The following is a 21,228-nucleotide window of genomic DNA, read 5'->3' as shown; positions in this document are numbered from 1 at the left end:
AGATTTGGTAACTTTTTTCTGATTCCCCCCAAAAAACAAATTTTTGACAAGGTGCGTAAATTAAGTGAATCTTTCTACAGTGCAGGGGCTATCAAATCCAATGTTCATCATATGTTTTCAACTAGAACTCGCAGTCATTACCAGCTAAGGAGGCTTTGACACTTGTGCCTGCTGTCCGTCCGTCGTGAATCTGACGAAATTGTGGAAAGACAGATTACCTCTCTACCGTTAATCTCTTTTTTTGGAACTTTACAGAACTTTATGTCGGTCCAAAAAAAAGCGGATTCACAGCGGAGAGGCTGCAAACGGACAGCTGTGGATTGCTTTAAAAACCAATTGAAGTGAATAGGTTGGACCAATTGCAAACTGTTCCCAATCTGCAATGTCGGCGGATTCATGACAGACGGACTAGGAAGGAATAGGAATTTGGTACATATCTGACTGTATAACCAATGTATAGAAGTGTTCAGTTCCAGCTCTTCCTCTTGTTACAAGATAATAAAACGTCGGAGAAGAATGATGTGAATAAATGAGTATTTAATCATTTTAATCAGATTTTCTTACAATTCAACTACGAAACACCCACGACCATCATGGAATTAGAAAAGTGTCATAACATGATCAGGAGGCTAGCATGGAATTCGGTGTTCCTCATGACACTGACTGTTGATACAGATTCTCACAAATGTGGTTTTACTAGCCGATGGCAGAAACGTATTGTAACATATACTAGAAAAACTTATAAAGCGACAGCATGAGCAGATGGATATCAAATCAAATGTAATACTACTAAATCTATGCATGTTATAGTATATATCCGCCTGTACCTTAGATAAAATACAGCTGGGAATACCATGGATATTAGATAACAGCAAGCTATGCAGCATCAGTCAATGCCAAGAAGCAGTTTTAATGAAGGGTACGGTTTTGGGCTCCGCAGTAGAGACTGGATATAGAAGAGTGAGGGTCATAGATGTGTACAGATAGTTTCATTAAAGGGATGGAGGTCTTAACATCGAAACATAAGAAAAATTGGGTTTGCTCAGTGTAGTGAAGACATGGTATATCCAATATAAATGTAAAGATTGTCTACATGATCTATACAATTTGTACGAAGGGGTTCATGCATTCCAGGTAAAAGAAACAAGGGTAGCATATGAAATATAGGCTGCCATATATCTAGGTTATTTATATCCACCTACCTTTCTTCCATTTACAAAAAAGATAAGCTGATCAGATGCAGCCCCTACACCCATGGTCTCGGAGATTAAGCTAATGGAACTATAGATCCAAGCAGATTGGTAACACTAGCAAAGGATAAAAGTTCTATCATCTTATATAGTAATGTAAGGAGGGGTGAAGAGGAGGAGCACATGGGTGAAGCTGCTCTGACACTATGAGGGAGGGTGAGTGGGTGACTTAGTAGCTGTCAGCTTTTAGACTCAAGTAGCTTTAGTTTTATAGATGTATTGGCACAGATGTGTTCTTCGTTACCTTTACTTGTGGCTTGAGATATCCCAAGATGACCTGCTTTGAAAAAAAAGTCTATCCTTCTGGAATTGGAATAAGTCGGTTTTGTCGTGGCACTCATCTGAGGATATCCTGGCCCAAGCGGGAAGGTAAGGCAGGATATATCTGTATATACTTACATATGATGGTATGTTTTATATTGGCTATCCATTCAACTGCTTAGTTTCGTAAAAAGCTGTGTGACTATTGCAATAGTGTAAGGATTTATTAACACTTGTTTCCTTTTCTGCATACAGAGAAGAGAAAAAATATCTAATATATTGCGATCAATAATATTTAATATTACTTCATTATAAAGAAATTCTAAGAATCAAGTTGAGAAAAGCTGGAAATAAGCATTGCAGTACTCTACATCCGATTATTATGAGGAAAAATTGTGGCGACGTCTTGTTCATTTGGCAACATTGAAAGGCTGGGGGGCAACTGTTCCTGCCTTGTTTCTTGGGATCTGAAAAATAAAAGGGAAACATGAATACCATGAGCTGTAGTATATGCTATATTAACTCCAATTTTATCTTTGCGTGTAGAGCACATGACATGTTATAAGTAGCAATGGACCACGAGATTAGCTATTAACCCAGACATGTCATCAGTTAACTTCATAGGCCGCTGTAGTAATGTCTTTTGTGTAGTTAGCTACTACTTGGTAACCCATTTAGACAGCACAATAGATGCAGACTCAGTTACATCTCTGCATTGGGTTGTATTACATTGATGTATGTCCCTATAAACAGCCATTTTATGCTCTTGCACCCTAGGCTCGCCAACCTGCCTTTTCTGGGTAATATACCGTCATAGACAGCCACCGTTACCTACAGACATACTGGAAAACCAATAGGAATCATAAAAATATTAAGTAATACATGTCTATAACTCAGACTATTAATACAATAGTGGCATTTACTATGAATTAGCAGAATCTATTGTGAACTGTAAAATTATGATCATTCCAATCACAAAAAAACTATACAGCATTTCTTGCTTAAAAAACAAAGGCGAATCAATTTTTTTAATGTGTACTGGAAAAAGTCTATCTTTACAGACAGTCAAGGAATTAAGTATGGTTAGACACTCTGAACAGTATCCTATGTTAGCATTAAAGGGATTCTATCATTAAAATTGTATTTTTTCAGCCTAGCACGTCGGAATAGCCTTAAGAAAGGCTATTCTTCTCCTACCTTTAGATGTCTTCTCCACGCCACTGTTCGGTAGAAATCCTGGTTTTCGTCAGTATGCAAATGAGCTCTCTCGCAGCAATGGAGGCAGGCCCCAGTGTTCAAAAATCACTGGGGGTGTCCCCAATGCTGCAAGAGAAATCTCCAGCACCGCTTCCATCTTCTTTTGGAACAGCATCTCTTTGCTACTTCTTCCAGAGCTGGGTTCAAACTTCTAGGTCTTTGACTTCGTGCAAAGCCGACTGCACATGCCCACCGGCCACAAGAAAATGGCCGCTTGGCCGGCGGGTGTACGCAGTTTGAACCCAGCGCTGGAAGATGACGCGAAGAGAAGCCGTTCCAGAAGAAAATGGAGATGGTGCTGGAGAGTTCTCTCGCAGCATTGTGGACACCCCCAGTGCTGAGAGCTGGGTCCTGCCCCCAGTGCTGCAAGAATACTCATTTGCATACTGACGAAAACAGGGATTTCTACTGAACGGCGGCCCGGAGAAGACATCTAAAGGTAGAACATGGTAGGCAGAAAAAAATACAATTTTAATGATAGAATCCCTTTAAAGGATTTATCCAGCCTATAAAAAATATTTGCAAATACAACTACACAGGCTTTATTTTACTTGCTTCTTGTATCACTGTTATTTACATACAGTGGACAAACTACATTTCCCATGATTCATCAACCTGCTCTCAGTCTCTGTGTACCCCTCCCTTCTCCACTCTCCATTGCAATGAAATCACAGGAAACAAATCACTTCCACATCCAGTGTGCTGCTGTGATGTTTCCTTTGGCTGCACTGCTCACAGGGAGGGGTAGGTAACTTGCAACTAAAAGGTCACAGTTGGGATCAATGACCAGAAAATAAATCAGATAAACAATAATGAATTTAAATGTGTTAAACGTTAGGAAGTATATTGCATTGATGCTTCCTGTTATTTGGCCCATATTTTTAGAAACTGGATAAGGGACAAGTCATACTAGTTTTTGGGGACTCTGTTCACCCTTTTTGCTTAAAATATGCAGAGATAAAAGTCCTGAAAGCAGGATATTTTTTTCTCCGTGGATTTCGGTTGGAAATCAGTGGACCCCATTATAGTCTATGGGGTCCATGGGTTTCTGCGGGTAACCATTTTTTTTAAGCGGACGCACTTTTTTCAAATGGATATCAGGATCGCCACTAATTAAAAGATTTGTATGGGATTTCAATTGTAATTTATTATAATGTAAGTTATACTAAAACACTAGCAAGTCATTGAATAAAATGAACATTGCAAGATTTCTGTACTCTAGCTCAGGGACTACTTAGGGCCCGTGCACACGATGTAATGTGGCGTTGATTCTGACATGTAAACTCGTGTCAGAATCCGCGTTTCAAAACAGAATCCCATTGACTTCAATGGGTTCCGTTTAACGTACGTAACACATTGAAATCAATAGGTTAAAAAGCCTCCCATTGATTTCAATGTGTAGTGCGCAAAAGATGGAACCCATTGAAGTCAATGGGATTCTGTTTTGCAGCGCTTGATTCTGACACGAGTTTACGTGTCAGAATCAACGCCGTGTTACATCGTGTGCATGGGCCCTTAATCTCATAGAAGAGACACAGTAGCATGTAGAGACTTATGTTTCAGGCAATGCTTCATGGGAAGACAAGTATGCAAATTGATCCCAAAGCAGACCCCATGAACGGAAACCCAGGATGCTCAATATTTTAGCAAGGTGTCATGTGGTGGTCAAGAAGCTTCACTCTTATGCACTGGCTCCTCAGAAATCATACCATTTCTGTTATGTGGTCTTCACATGCCATTCTGATTTTCTCAGGCGTCAATGGGCTATTGAGTGTGAACATTTTAGACAATCCACGTTCTTTCCGAGCAGAGTCCACTGCATCTTTTATGGCAAAGTATATGGAACACCCCAAAAACAGAGCTGGTTCTCCGACGCCCTACAAAACACATATATATGATTAGTGTTCTATCACCTAAATAATTCATGTGTAAAATGTCTTAATGATAAGAAAGTGACATTTTGTCTCAGTCATATGACAAATAATTCCACTGTGCTATGATGAATATGTTTTACCTGAGGCCACTTGCTGTTTTGCTCACTAGAGAGTGCTAAATATGCATATGTTGGACAATAACTGGAACCATTTTAAAAAGAATTGTGAAACATACAGAATTGTCTTAAATGCACAAAGTAAGGTTATCCTCCATATACAGGATACAGAGTAAATGTCTGATTTGTGGGGTCCGATCGCTAAGACAACATGGTCTTGAAGCAGTGGTCCCACATGTACACTCTGCTACATTCTGTTCTATGGGACTGCAAGAGATAGACCAACACTGTACTCAGGTTCTCTTTGGCAATCCCATAGACATGACTGTCACATTTAAAGGGATCCTATCATTAAACTTAAATTTTCTGTCCCTAACACGTATGAATAGCCTTAAGAAAGGCTATTCTTCTGCTACCTTTAGATGTCTTTTCCACGCCGCCATTCGGTATATAATGCGGTTTTCGTCTGTATGCAAATGAGTTCTCTCGCAGCACTGGGGGCGTCCCCAATGCTGCAAGAGAACTCTCCAGCGCTGCCTCCACCTTCTTCAGGAATGGGTCTTCTTCGCGTCTTCTTCCGAGGGTTGGCTTCAAACTTCTAGACCTGGGGCCTAGGGCAAAGCCGACTGCGCATGCCCGCCGGCCACAAGAAAATGTCTGCTTACATAGTATTGTAAGCGGCTGTGATGTTGTTATAAGCAGGCATGTCAAACATGCGGCCCGCGGGCCGCATGCGGCCCTTTACAGGCATATCTGCAGCCCGCACAAAAGTCTCAAACTTTGTCTCTAAGAGACAAAGTTTGAGACTTTTGTGCGGGCCGCAGAGGTGCAATACTCACGCGGCTATTCGCTGCTGTGTAGACGTGATGTGACGTGATGACGTCACATCACGTCTAAATCTTCAGACGGAAGCCGCGCGGGTTGAGCCGCGCGGCTTCCGCCCCCAGCAGCTCCCTCCTATGTCGGCTCATTCATTTGAGCCGACAGCGGAGGGGAAAGCCGCAACCGCGATGGTCGCAGCAGGCGGGAGAGAGAGAGAGTGCGGCGGGGGAGCGAGGACTCGGAGTCGTCGGAGAAGGTAAGTTTAATGTGTGTATGTATGCATAGAGGTGGAACGTGAAACAGGGCAGATGAAGGAGGGGACGGCATGACACTGGGGACAGAGATGGGGGACATGAATCTGGCGACAGAGATGGGGGACATGAATCTGAGGGCAGAGATGGGGGACATGAATCTGAGGGCAGAGATGGGGGACATGACACTGGGGGCAGAGATGGAGGGGACATGACACTGGGGGCAGAGATGGAGGGGACATGACACTGGGGGCAGAGATGGGGGACATGAATCTGGGGACAGAGATGAAGGGGACATGACACTGGGGGCAGATATGGGGGACATGAATCTGGGGGCAGAGATGTGGAGACATGAATCTGGGGGCAGAGATGAGGGACATGAATCTGGGGGCAGAGATGGGGGGACATGAATCTGGAGGCAGAGATGGAGAGGACATGAATCTGGGGCAGAGATGGGGGGACATGAATCTGGGGCAGAGATGGGAGGACATGAATATGGGGGGACATGAATCTGGGGGCAGATATGGGGGGACATGAATCTGGGGGCAGATATGGGGGGACATGAATCTGGGGCAGATATGGGGGGACATGAATCTGGGGGCAGATATGGGGGGACATGAATCTGGGGGCAGAGATGGGGGAGACATGAATCTGGGGGCAGAGATGGGGGACATGAATCTGGGGAAGAGATGGGGGACATGAATCTGGGGCAGAGATGGGGGGACATGAATCTGGGGGCAGAGATGTGGAGACATGAATCTGGGGGCAGAGATGTGGAGACATGAATCTGGGGGCAGAGATGTGGAGACATGAATCTGGGGGCAGAGATGGGGGGACATGAATCTGGGGGCAGAGATTGGGGGACATGAATCTGGGGGCAGAGATGGGGGGAACATGAATCTGGGGTGCAGAGATGGGGGGACATGAATCTGGGGGCAGAGATTGGGGGACATGAATCTGGGAGCAGAGATGGGGGAACATGAATCTGGGGGCAGAGATGGGGGACATGAATCTGGGGGCAGAGATGGGGACATGAATCTGGGAGCAGAGATGGGGGACATGAATCGGGGCAGAGATGGGGGGACATGAATCTGGAGGCAGAGATGGAGAGGACATGAATCTGGGGGCAGAGATGGGGGAGACATGAATCTGGGGGCAGAGATGGGGGAGACATGAATCTGGGGGCAGAGATGGGGGGACATGAATCTGGGGGCAGATATGGGGGGACATGAATCTGGGGGCAGATGAAGGGTGTATATGTAAATAGATAATTTTCTTTTATGAAACTAACAAAATCTTCTCAGAGAACAAGGCTGACTGATCACCACTTATCTAAAAAAAAGATTGAAAAAAATGATAGCAAATAAATGTTTAGTTTTTAATTGCTGTATTTTTGTTAAATATATATATGTTGCTGTTACATATTACTACTTCATATCTTGTTTTCATGACTGCTGTTAAAATACGTGCGTGACATTAGCTGTTGTGTGTGGCCCTCGCAACAACCTCTTGTTACTCATGTGGCCCTCGGGGTACCCTGAGTTTGACATGCCTGGTTATAAGTATGTTCTGTATGTTCTGTTCTGCTTACTTATTCTGCTTTGTCTGCCTAGCAACAGTGAGGTAGTAATGGAGGAGGAGCTGAGCTTAGGGGGAGGAGTTGTTAGACAGGGAGCCATGATGGAGCATGGAATAAAGTGTTCTGTTCTACAACAGTAACCATCTCATAGTGGACTTATTCCAGAAGACCAGCATCCTCACTACAACACTACAGCGGCCATTTTCTTGTGGCCGGCAGTTATGCGCAGTCGGCTTTGCCCTAGGCCTAGAAGTTTGAAGCCACTGCCGGAAGAAGACACAGGGAGAGGCCGTTCCTGAAGAAGATGGAGGCGGTGCTGGAGAGTTCTCTCTGCTACATTCTGTTCTATGGGACTACTAGAGATAGACGAACACTGTACTCAGGTTCTCTTTGGCAGTCCCATAGACATGACTGTCACTCCATTTAAACTGTGAGCTTCAGGGTCCCCATTCTTGTGATTTTTGGGGACGGCAGCAGTCGGGTGCCTGCAGATCAGACACTAAGGATTGGATAAGTCTGAGTAAATAAGATATAAGCGCCCGATTGCCAGTTTGTGGTGGCCAACCAGCAGGTAAAGTGAAGCTCTTGTACACACAGTTAAATGATCATTGAGTAACATGACAGCTCACCTTAGAGGAGTATATGGTATAAGGATTTTTGGATGATGCCAGAAGAGAGATATTAAATTCAATGGGAACATCACACACGGCAGGTATCTTATACTTATCAGGTCCTAGCGTATACATGTCACCTTGCGGAGAATACTGGAGTTCTTCTAAAGTGTAAAAACCAAGTCCCTGAATGAAGGCACCTTCAATCTAATAGAAAATATATTGAAAAAAGAACAAGAAAATATGTGAAAAATAATGAATACAGATCCACTCTTCCTAAATTATGTTGAAAAAAAAAACAAAAAACAAAACCTTGCACTTCTAATTTATCATTTTAGTTACAGTTTTGTAATAACATATTATTCGCTTATCTTCTTCACCGTTACTTACAATATAATATAAGTAATAGAGATGAGCGAGTAGTATTCGATCGAGTAGGTATTCGATCGAATACTACGGTATTCGAAATACTCGTACTCGATCGAATACCACTCGCTATTCGAATGTAAAAGTTCGATGCAGAACCAGCATTGATTGGCCGAATGCTATACAATCGGCCAATCAACGCTGCTTCTTCTCCTACCTTTAGAAGTCTTCTCCGTGCAGCTTCCCCACGGTGTCTTCCGGCTCTTCATTCACTCTGCCAGGCATCGGGCCTGGGCAGAGCCGACTGCGCATGTCCGCTTGTAGTGCGGGCATGCGCAGTCAGCTCTGCCCAGGCCTGATGCCTGGCAGAGTGAATGAAGAGCCGGAAGATGCCGCAGGGACGCTGCACGGAGAAGACTTCTCGGAGGATCCAGCCTGACCCTCACTCGTGGACTTGGTAAGTATAATTTGATTGAACATTGCCTACCCCTGAAATGAGCATTTTCCCCCCATAGACTATAATAGGGTTCGATATTCGATTCGAGTAGTCGAATATTGAGGGGCTACTCGAAACGAATATCGAACCTCGAACATTTTACTGTTCGCTCATCTCTAATAAGTAACCATCGGTGCTCCAACTAGAACTACTAGTCTCAGCATGCATATTTGCTGAGTTCTTCTTATTGGAGCTCCTATAGAAGTGAATGGAGCAGACTGGGAGTTGCAGTGTCACAGCAGCATGAGTGCTGGAGGTTTCTCATCTCTCATATAATGGCTTACAAGATATGAATAATAAGGCAGATTTATGAAGACTATAATGGGTTTCAGGACTTCTTCCTCAGCCATTTTTAAGCAGAATGTTGGACGGAGGATGCCAGTATGAATTTGTATGTGGGGACCATTTTATTTAGAAAGATTTTTTTTTTTTTTGTAGCTGTAAAGGTACACATGGGGCAGATTTATCCACAACAAATCCAGGGCAAAATTCACATGTGTACATGAGCAAATTTGGCTGTGATATTGCAGCAGATTTCGCCACATAGTTTATCCCACTAACTTGAGAATCTACATTGAAGGTCAGTTTACGCTACCAAATTTGCATTACATGAGACTTATTAAACCGTAATCCACTGTGAATTTTCTGTGTGCAAATCTGCGCAAGAAATCCGTAGCAATTCCATTACTTGCGCATTTACCCTAAAGTCGACATACCTGTCCAATGTCTATGCCTGGGTTTATGCTTTCTCCAATATCCATAACGATATCAGTGCGGAGATTCTGTTAGATAGAAATATAATCTATTATCGGAAAATAGATCAAGTTAAAAAAAACAAAAACAAACAAAACAACAGCACTGCTAAGGGCGGGTTCACACCAGCACCTGATCTCCATTTTGAGGTTTCCATTTCCTGCCTAAGCAACTGGACAGGAGACGGAAACCAGCAGGCAGTTTTCAAACCCATTCATTTGAATGGGTTTGCAAAATGTCCGCTGGTGAATGCCCGTGAGCATCTTCTGCTCTCCGCGGCACAACGGGCACCACGGAGAGTAGAAGACGTTCACAGGTGCTCACCGGTGTACACTGGGCGGAAGACGGAAACCTCAAAATGGAGATTGGGCGCTGGTGTGCACCCGCCCTAAGTTGAAGACCTACTTATAGGACATTTCACACTTGGTTTGAATCTTTGAAGTGGGTTCAGAAGTCCCCATTGTTCCAAACATTCTGGAATATTTCAGTTGTGTTATTATATACAAATGTCCGTTTAAAGTTGGGGCCCCATGGATTGGAACGCTGTGGGAAAAATCGCAGTGTTTTACAGTACAGGAAAAGTGGAGGGGATTCTAGCGAATCGCATGCCCACTTGCGGTAAAAACCACTGTGCGGACATGCCGCGATTTCCAAAACCGGCACAGTTTTGGAAATCGCAGTATGCCAATCATACCTGCGGAAACGCCGGCGGTCTCCCAATAGGTATAATTGCAACAGAAAGGCCATGGAAGAAAACTGCGTGAACTTTCTGTTTAAAGACGCGATGCATACCTGCCACGTTCTTTTCCCACAGTGCTTTATTGCTACGGGACATCCCATAGGGCCTTAGCCTAAGGCCCCACATTGTGGAAATGCTGATTTTTTTTGCTGCAGATATTGCTGTGGTTTTTGAGACAAAGTTAGGATTGGATTGAGCAGAAGGAAGAAGTATAAGAGATTCCTATATATTTCCCATTCCTATTATAGCCATCCTTGGTTTTGGCTCACAATCCCGCAGTAAAATCTGCAACAATAAAAGTTGTGTTTCCACTATGAGGGGCCTCAAACTAATTGAGGTTTCCCCATCTTGGACATTTATGATATAACCACAACATAAGTCATAAATGTCAAATAAACGCAGATAGGCAATTAGTCCATAGATCCCATGTATACCCCTACCCAAATGAAAGTTACAGTAGGTATTATACGATATGGTCAGTTGGGGTTCCAGTCATTTTGACTTAAACACTTGGGACAGGCAATGCGCTTTACTTCTGGTTAAACATGATAGAAATGCCAATGGAGACTCTTAATGGGAAAACTCTGTTCTCAAGCAGTCTCTATCATATAGCTCTCTGTGTTTTTTTATTTTTATTTATAGAACTTATTTTACTAACTTGACATAGATTTGTACATTCCTTTACAATCATTGATCCTATTTATGATGAAATGAGCAATTATGTCACTTTCTTTAAAGCAGCTGTGGAAAAAAAGATATGTTAATAATATTCCTTCCTGAATCAGAGCTTTAACATGAATTCGCACAAAGATTTCCTTTGTATCTGTATGTATCAGTAGATTCAATTACTGAACTGGGCTAACTCATTTAGAAGTGCGTTGTACATATATCATGTGAGGTTCAGGCTACTATTACATGGAGCAACTCACCAAAATGAAAAAACATAGAAAGTGCCATTTACCTTATGTGCACCAGTTAGACAGTCTAGCTCAATCTCAGAACAAGCTGCTCCAAAGATGTAATATGGGGCAATATGGCCTTCTCCCTTCTCCCAGTCCATGTCCGTGTCATATCCCCTAAAAGAAAAGGGCAGTTTATAAAGGATCCCCTATAAAAGATCTGTTTCATGTCTCAGGGACACATAATTCTGAAATGCATTGGTTTGGCAGCTAACCTGCCGCAGTGTACAGCTATTTTATTATTCTTATTTTATTATGCTTACTTGTATAGCGCCATCATATTCCACTGCACTTTACAGGTATTGTCAGTCACTGTCCCATATAGGGCTCACAATCTACATTCCCTAGCAGTATGTCTTTGGAGTGTGGGAGGAAACCGGAGTACCCGGAGGAAACCTCTGCAAACACGGGGAGAACATACAAACTCCTTGCAGATGTTGCCCTTGGCAGGATTTGAACCCAGGACTCCAGTGCTAACCACTGAGCCACCGTGCTGCCCAGTGTAATGGATGAGATTCAGAAAAATCTCATCCAAAACTGCAGAAAGAACACACAGCGCAAAGTGCCTTATGTGTATTCATGTGTATTTATTTCACAATATGTAGATGAGCAATTCCGATCTCTGAGGGTGTGCTGCTCTAATATGTCGGCACAAACGCACAAAGTCAGGGCCAGGCGAGATTTCAGCATAGATCCCTGGCCCTGTCATGCAGAGAGTATAGGGAGGAAAGCAGTTGTATTAGAACACTGTGAAGTGTAGCAGTTTGGAGAAACACAGCCATCCTTGGTGCTGCAGAGTGGTCATTTGCATATTGTGAAATAAATTAATATCTTGGCAACGGAGGCACACATTTTTATGGTAAACAAGGCATTACATTCAGGTGACCCTGACCTATCTATCTTTAATATGCTCCACTCCGATGACAGACTCCTTTTAAAGTTACAATGAAAACCAGTTGTTTTTTGCTGCCTGTGCAGCATCCCAGAGTGACATGGCTTCTATATCTTGTGTTTTATGTTGTTATTTTATGGTGCTTCTGGTTATCTGTATATTATTTTGTTTTGTATATATTTGCAGCTTCATTAGTGTGTTTTCTTTTTGATTTCACCCTTTGTCACCCCTTCACCTTCCTAGGGTTGAGACAAGGATCATCAGCCTGTCATCTGTATAGACTGTGTGCCAGGAGGCAAGAAGGAGTCCCATTTTCCAGGAACTATATTCCTAGGCCCACCTAATAAGGTATCTGGGCCCAAAGGACTTACTACCGACCTCTAGAACCATCTACTGGCTGAGGTTAGGTTACCTAGAGAGTGGTTGGAGTGGAGTACAAGGCACTTATTAACCTCTACAATCTGAGCATCCCATATCCCTAAGCCTGGGTGAACTCAATAGCAGGGAGACTACTACCCCCATCCGGAAGCAGCATCTGTTTATGTTTGTACAGTAGGCAACAGTAAAGTTTGATCTGTCTCAGCTGCATTACTGCCTAAGTTGTTCCTGCATCACCATCAAGGCCATTCTGATCACCATCACTCGGCCCAGAGTAAGAGAGGACTCCTCTAAAACTAGAAGCACCCCGGGGGGGGGGGGGGAAGTACTACCACCACCATCAGGTAGCAGGCAGGCCCCTCTTGTCAATATCTGACCTATGAGGTGTGCTGGTGGTTGAGGGCACTCGGCACTGTCTGGTGACATCACTATAGGCCACTACGACTCCCATCCTCTGGTTCCCTCCATCTTGGTTGTGGCACGGCAAGTCTGCTATGACATGTCAGGAAATCTCAGGAGCAATTTCGATACATAAAACAGCCCCGAGAGTCCATCAGCAGGTTACAGGTCTCTGTTTATAGCAGTCTGTATTCTGTCAGACAAGCTGGTAAGTCATGTGGAATTTTAATGATGTACTTTGGATCATTTCTAAAAAACAATCTGAGGAAATTATTTACAGATTTGGAACTTTATAATAAATCACGGGCCAATTTCTTAGAAGTGACATCATATTGTAATGGGTACTTGAATATGTAAATCTGAAAGCCGAACATGCCAAAAATCATGGAGGAGAAGGTACAATATCTACCTGTAATATCCAGTAGCTGAAAGGTTCTGTCTCTCACTAAAAGCTGCCAAAACCTGGAAAACAGATAGCACATCATTACAATCCCAAGAGTGTGTATTCTTCTGCATACTTCAATCTATTGTATTTATGTTCCCTCACCTTCCCTGGGCCTCCCATCATTATACTCGGGGGGTCTGATAAGACCCCCCCAAGTTTAATGAGAGCGTTTGTGGGGATTGCGGGCCCGCAGCCTTACTTACCAACCCGGCTCCTGCTCACAGCCACCTCCACAGAAGGAGAAGCACCAGCAGCCATGAGCAGGACCGAGGATCAGTAAGTAAATAGGGCCCGTTATCTGCTGGGGTTACTCCAGCAGGCAACAGACTATTTAAAAAAGAAAAATAAAAAAATCTGCAGCATTAGCGGCTGCTGCCGGACCCCCTATTGTTCTGGGCCCTGTGGCAGCCTCTAACGCTACTACCCCAGTAGATATGCCCCTGCCCCTAGAGCTACACCCCTTATCTTGACAGTCTGAATGCTCCGCAACTTCTTAGTGTAGTGACCCATTGGGAAAACGACAAAATGTTTGACGTTCATTTGTGCTTTGAATAATCTGTTTTCCTCATTCCCTTTGCAGGTGCTGTGACTTGGTAGGAAATATTGTCCTTTCTGCTAATGCCAGCTAATCCTATGAATGTACGTATTATATAAGTGATTACGATGGCGAAATATACCGTATATTATGGCTCAGAGTCTGAGGCATGTAAGCAATGTCACATTGGGTTATTGTATTGATATTGTACTGTATAGCTTTTTGTGGGGAGGATTATTAATCTTTCATTTTGGCATAATTCATGCCATGGTCACATTTTTTAGTGTGGTAAACACAAATTTTTTGGGCTTGTCTAACCAGGGAGCGTTCCTTAACACATGGATTTATGATGGGAAATATTTACTGCTCTATTTAGCGTTTAATGGAGTAAATATGTTGCCTTCTTAAAGATACTGTATCTGATGAGAAATTACAGCCCCATTTGTTCAGCAGGTCACAAACGTCACGCTTCACTTTTGAACAAAGTCTTTAAAAACAGCAGCATGAAATGTAAAATGTATGGCTAGTCAGGAGTCATCTCACACAGACAGGAGACTTCAGATTACAGTGCCCTCTGAATATCCCCATTGATGGTGGTACCCTAACCAGCAGGAGATTGATTATGAAGTCTTCCTTCTTTCTTCTTCTGTTCCTTAGCTGCTATGGACTCCTAGTATATCTTCTCTTCTCTACGTGCCTACGTCTGTATTATATTACTGTGTATTATCCTGTACCTGTATTACTATGCTACTGTAACATACTGAAATTTCCCCACTGTGGGACTATTAAAGGATTATCTTATCTTATCTTATATCCTCAGTATGCAGTATTAAACCAAGAGTATTGATAATACTGGTGGGGTTTCTGGGTACATTCTTAGTGGTTAAAGTAGGTAAACGGGGTTATAGAGTCACCATTGTTTTATATATTTAAAGGTGTCCTAAATTTGCATTGATCATTATTAGAATATGTCTTGGATTGGGACTTTCAGGAGGGAAATGGGGAATCTCTGTAAAAGAATTACCCTATAAAATTGTGGCTGCTAAAAGCTACCATTAGTGGGAGAATACCGCTTACAGATGCACAAAGGTCCTAATTAAAGGGGATGTACCGCACAGTACTCAGGAAAAGAGTATAGGGGTCTGATCACTGAGGTGCTCTTAGACATACACAAATATATACAAGGCTTATATTTTCATTAATGTATTAGCAAGCGTGGGTTTGCCATTTCAGGGGCCCCAAGGAAAGTTATGTTTGGGAGGCCCCGCTAATCATAATATGTAGGCCATGTGACCAGGTCCCCTCTTTTACTAAAACTGCCAACATATTTGCAGGCGAAATAAAATCCCCCATAATTGTCCCCCAATCTGTATAACACACCTCACCTGGCCCCCCCCCACAGTATATTGTTCCCTTTTATGGCCCTCCACACAGTACATTGCCTCCTTTTATGGCCCCATACAGTACATTGTCTTCTTTTATGGTCCCCATATGGTACATAGTCCCCTTTTATAGCCCCCACATAGTATAATGCCACCTTTATGGCTCCCACATGGTACATTGCTTCCTTTTGTAGAATCCACATTGGACCGTTACTTGTTGTATTATTCCAACGAGTATCGCCAATATTCACTCACTCATCCATCTTCACCTATGCTTCAACCAGGATAGGAGCCAGATTGGGTGAATAAGAAAGCGGACACTGCTTGTTGGAATAATCCAGTGGGTTGCAGCTAGAGATGAGCGAACACTGTTCGGATCAGCCGATCTGAACAGCACGCTCCCATAGAAATGAATGGAATCATCTGTGACGCTGACTTTGCCGGTGGCTGGTCGGCGTCACCGGTGCTTCCATTCATTTCTATGGAAGCGTGCTGTTCGGATCGGCTGATCCGAACAGTGTTCGCTCATCTCTAGTTGCAGCCAATTAAAAAAAAGGCTATAATACTGTCCCTGATCTCTGTAGCTGTACAGAATGGCCTGGGCTGTGTAATGGCCAAACACTCACTGTGTATTAGAGATCTGTTTTAAATGAGGCTCTTTATGGTAGATTACTTCTGTAATATATTTCTATATTCTTCCCACTTTATCAATAGGATAAAACTTTCCTCCACTTATAATGTGTCACATTTAAGCTGAGGCCCCATGTTGCAAAAACATGGCATTTTGACCACAGCAGAAATGCAGCAACAGAAAATGCTGCGATTTACAGTACCTGCAAAATGGATGGGATTCTGGCTAATCCATCCACACTTTGCAGAAAAATCTGCAGCAGGAAAGCTGTAATTTCAAAAGTGCATGCATTACTGTAAATCGCAGGATGTCAATTATACCTACGGAAACACTGGAGTTTTCCGAATAGGTATGATAGAAACAGAGAAGACTACAGAGGAAAACTCTGCAGACTTGGGGGGCAACATGGTGGCTCAGTTGCAGCCTTGCAGCACTGGAGTCCTGGGTTCGAATTCCGCCAGGAATAACATCTGCAAGGAGTTTGTATGTTCTCCCTGTGTTTGAATGGATTTCCTCCCATTCTACAAAGACATACTGATAGGGGGAAATGTACATTGTGATCCCTATATGGGGCTCACAATCTACATTAAAAAAAAGAAAAAAGAAAACTCTGCAGACTTTATGTAATAATGCTGCAGACAAAAACGCGATACGTTTACACCCCTGTATTTTCTGCAGCATTTTTTGGCTGCGGCTCGCTACGTGGAGCCTTAGCCTGAACAATGTTGATGGCAAAATGTGTGTTGGGGTTCTGAGTTATTGATCTTTCAGGGTGTCATCAATGTTACATAGGGTTACTATTATACGATTACTGTTTGATAATATGTACTCTACAGCTTTTTGTGTTTATGTGTTCATCACCTGTGATTGGATTGTGATTACATTGGATCATAGTTTCCCACTTGAGGTGATTTTTACAGATTATTTTTTTTCCTTTTTAAGTGTTTTTAGATTTTAATCAGCACATGCATAGCTATAAACATGCAAATATATTGGGGATATCTAATCAAAATATCCTGTAAACTTGACATAATAAATATGACCCATGGAACAAATTAATGATTTTCTTGCCTTGTCTGACAAGTTGGTGTTCTTTAGTGGGAGAGGCACATGGTTGGAGGATGTGAGGACACATTATTTGCTCTATTTAGCTTTAAAAGGATTATTTGCTCTAATTATTTGATCCTCAGAGTGTAAAGATATCGTCTTAAAGATACTGCATCGGTTCACAAAAGTTCAGTTTTCAACACAATCAATAAAGACGACACCATGTAATGTAGAATTTAGGGATAGTCGGGAACCTGAGGATACTTCATGGGCAACTTTTTTCAGATTACACCCGTGGTTCAGATAAACTACATAGTTTACAGAAACTTTGTATCCACTTTTCATTTTATTTAGTAAAGATGAGGCTGATGTGAGGAATAAAGCTTATTTGCTAAGACAGTGAGAAGTAATTTTTCCAAACAATCCCTTTAACTAATGTGAGTAGTATGGTTGTCTGAGGACTATTTCCGACTCTTAGTACTGGCCTTTGGATGGGGTCCCAGTATTCAGACCTCCACTGATCACAACATCTGGTAGGTTCTTGATAAAAAAAAAAACAGTGACCCATCCAATTTGGTTTTAATTTTAAGGAATGACCAAACCAGATCAACTACAGAAAGTTGTTTGTAACTGCAATACATGACAGACTTAACATACATAGTTTATACATTGAAAACCAGTGCCAGAACTCATATTCAGGACATACCAAATAAAGACCATCCTCCACTGATATAGAGAAAGAGGACCGCGCTCACCCAGGGACCAACACAATCTTTATTAGCAGCTCGAAATGCGTTGTGCTAATAAAGATTGTGTTGGTCCCTGGGTGAGCGCGGTCTTCTTTCTCTATATCAGTGGAGGATGGTCTTTATTTGGTATTTCCTGACGTCGTCTGGCGTGTGACCAGCTGCTACCTAAACCTGCTCCCATTATTCATCATTTGTCTTCATGCTATCAGGGTTGTTGTATCCTATACAACCCTGTCAGGTGAGCGGCCTAATTTTTGTCAGCTGACCTTGTCCTTAAACGTATTACTACACATTGGTCGGCTCGGTGCCTCTTCTCTTCATATTCAGGACAGTGATCCTTCACTATAAGGGCCCGTTCGCACAATGTAACGCGGCATTGATTCTGACACGTACACTCATGTCAGAATCAGCGCTTCAAAACAGAATCCCATTGACTTCAATGGGTTCCATTTAACGTGTGTAACACATTGAAATCAATGGGTTAAAAAGCTTCCCATTGATTTCAATGTGTAGCGGGCGTAAGACTGAACCCATTGAAGTCAATGGGATTGTGTTTTGCACTTGATTCTGACATGAGTTTACGTGTCAGAATCAACGCCGCGTTACATCGTGTGAACGGCCCCTAACAAATTATAAAATTAGCTATGGTTACCAGATATAAACTCAACTCACCCAGTCCTCCCATTTACCATTTGGATACATTTTGGCAAAAGGTTCCAATTTTTTCCAGAGAGTCTCACAGGCGTTCTTGAAGAAAAAAAATTGAGATTATTTTTTTTATAATTTTAGGATGAAGCCCCACTTTGCAAGAAACACTGCATTTCACAGAGTAGATTAAATTCCATCCACACATTGCAGAAAAAAATCTGCAGTGAAAAAGCTGAATTTTCAAAAATGCTCACATTTTTGAAAACTGGAACATGTCAATTACCCTAGATTTTTACAGTCACTGTAAAGTGGATGGGATTCTAGCGAATCCAATCCACACATTGCAGAGAAATATGCGCAGTGAAAATGCTACAATTTCCAAAATCGTTGCAGTTTTGGAAATTGCGGCATGTCAATTTTACCTAGGAATCTATATTTCTGTTTCAATTCATTAAAGGGATGCAGGTGTTTTTTGCGTTGTGAATCTCTGTGGATACATGATTATATATAATTGTCTGATTGGTAATTACTTACTTTGACAGCCAAACCATAAACATCTGTACTAATGGTGCCACCAGTTGGAATAGAATTTGGGACAGATTCTGTACTGGTTCCAGAAATGTAAATGTAAGACATTGGTATCTTGAATTCTCTGCTTGCAATCTGTTATAGTGGTAAACATAGATTTAGATTACATGACATAGGAATACCATTTTAAGTTACATGTTATCCTATCATAAGAACAGGAGTCTATTAGGGCGGTGGCTGCACATGCATGACTCTCTCCATTCACTTTCATGGAATATCTGATAAACATAATTCCCTGTTCAGTTATTCAGAGCGTCTACAGAAATAAATAGATGGGCACACATGTGCGGGCACCTCTGCTATCACTGCCGTTGCAAGACAGAGTCAGGGGAACTTCTATTCTCAAGACGGAGGCCGGGACCTGTATCTATTGGACATTTATGTCATATCCTGTAAATATACCATAATTGTCCCAGATGATAGAACCCACTTAAACTGAAATTGCAAAGTTCACCTACAAGGAAGAGGAACAGATCTAAATCTTCCAATGCAACACAACTACAGGCTTGGGCAGCAACTTCATTGGCAAATTTAAAGTACAACTTGCACATGACACAGTCTGATCCTATCCATTCGCTCTTTCATGGTTTGTTAAGTAGCTTAAATCAATTTAGAGCATGTGGAAGCTCAGATGCATCATGTGTATTTCTGTCAATGTGTGAAAAAGATTGTTTTATTTCTGTTTTATATAATACGGTTTTTTATAATAGTTTGTTAGTTTCCCAATTTCAGCACCTATCCCTGGGTCCAGGAAGCTCCACTTTAAAGAGGACCTTTTATGGGTTTGGGCACAGGCAGTTCTATATACTGCTGGAAAGCGCTAAAGAGTAAAGAGCTATTGGAGCCGGTACCGTAGCTCTTTACAGTCAGAAGGGCGTTTTTGACAGTCTGTCAGGAACGTCCTTCTCCACAGCAACGCCTATCGCGCTGTACAGTGTGAGCGGGGAAGAACGCCGCCTCCCTCTGCTCACAGTGCTCGTCCATAGACAAGTATTATCAGGAGGGGAGGGGGCGTTCCTCCCCGCTCACACTGTACAGCGCGATAGGCGCTGCTGTGGAGAAGGACGTTCCTAACAGACTGTCAGAAACGCCCTTCTGACTGTAAAGCGCTACGGTACTGGCACCGCTAGCTCTTTATCCGGGGCACATATCAGAAAAGCTGACAGTGCGCTGAATTCAGCGCACTGTCAGTTTTCCAGTAGTATATAGAATTGCCTGTGCCCCAAACCATGAAAGGTCTTCTTTAAGCTTGCCACCAATATGAGAAGGAAGATTCCTGCCTTTGTCAGAACAAATGCCAGGGGAAGATTGCATGTTGCCTTATCTGGAATATATAGTGCTGTTGCATATGACTTGCTTCTGAGATGCTGGAGGTCACAGTCTTTTTTAGGAAACTGGTACTCAGATTCTCAATGTATTCCTATGGAACTGAGAACAAGGCTCTCATAGGAATGCAATGAAAGCCTGAGTTCTAGTTGACTTAAAAAGACAGTGTACTCTGGTAACTCAGAAACAGGTCAGCGGGCTTCTACTGGGCACTGTATCTTTGATAGATACAGAAACAAGCAGTTTTAACCTCCATAAAACCCTCTGGACCATCAATGTGAAAGAAAATGGGATAAAAAAAAAAGGTAGAGTATCTCTTTAGACAATATAAGTAAAGTAAGTCAACTTCATTAACATGATATGGGCAAATGAACTGAAGAGCTTTATTTTTTTCCCACTGGACAACCCCTTTAAATGAAATGAGTTCTCCAATGTACACTATTACCGAAATATAATAAATGACTGTTATGAGATCTGCATACCTGCATAATCTTTGTGTGAAGGCCTTGGCCTAATTCCACCCCACCATGACTGACTAGGACTTTTCCATCTCTATAGATATGAACCAATGCTGCAGCCTGGGGATATTAAACAGGGTTGTCAAGCATACAATGTGAATAAAACAATTATATATGGTAAATTTATACACATAATACAATCTCAAAGGATAAGGGAATGACATCTCTATGGCATAGGTAAACTAGGTATATATATGGTGTCCATGTGTTCCTTGTTGATATGTAGGAACTATTGCAGATTAGATCTGAAGTCACGTTCACGTTTAGCTTTGTTTTCTTGGCAGAAGCCAACAGTTCAGCCAGCATTGTTTTAGGGGGACCATTGAAGGCTTCTTATAACATGGGTCATTGTTGCA

At 42.4% G+C, this 21,228-nt stretch overlaps 2 protein-coding genes across 2 annotated transcripts in view; both read right to left on the bottom strand.

Annotated features, from left to right (window-relative positions):
- LOC142216500 (aldehyde oxidase-like) overlaps positions 1-1,379 on the bottom strand; it is a 115,067-nt gene extending 113,688 nt beyond the window's left edge. The window contains exon 1 of the mRNA XM_075284373.1: positions 1,203-1,379. Coding sequence (XP_075140474.1) covers positions 1,203-1,256 — 54 coding nt within the window. The 5' untranslated portion in view covers positions 1,257-1,379. The remainder of the gene's footprint in view (positions 1-1,202) is intronic.
- Positions 1,380-1,921: 542 nt separating this feature from the next.
- The window catches only part of LOC142217228 (aldehyde oxidase 1-like), a 95,191-nt gene continuing 75,884 nt past the window's right edge, over positions 1,922-21,228 (bottom strand). The window contains exons 27-35 of the mRNA XM_075285424.1: positions 20,837-20,932; positions 18,975-19,103; positions 18,465-18,539; positions 13,413-13,465; positions 11,337-11,451; positions 9,600-9,665; positions 8,040-8,228; positions 4,478-4,645; positions 1,922-1,978 (exon numbers count right to left, since the gene is read on the bottom strand). Coding sequence (XP_075141525.1) covers positions 1,922-1,978; positions 4,478-4,645; positions 8,040-8,228; positions 9,600-9,665; positions 11,337-11,451; positions 13,413-13,465; positions 18,465-18,539; positions 18,975-19,103; positions 20,837-20,932 — 948 coding nt within the window. The remainder of the gene's footprint in view (positions 1,979-4,477; positions 4,646-8,039; positions 8,229-9,599; positions 9,666-11,336; positions 11,452-13,412; positions 13,466-18,464; positions 18,540-18,974; positions 19,104-20,836; positions 20,933-21,228) is intronic.

The sequence above is a fragment of the Leptodactylus fuscus genome, chromosome 8 (genome assembly GCF_031893055.1).
Source record: "Leptodactylus fuscus isolate aLepFus1 chromosome 8, aLepFus1.hap2, whole genome shotgun sequence".
Taxonomy (NCBI): Eukaryota; Metazoa; Chordata; class Amphibia; order Anura; family Leptodactylidae; genus Leptodactylus; species Leptodactylus fuscus.
This window is presented reverse-complemented; position numbering and strand designations above follow the sequence as displayed.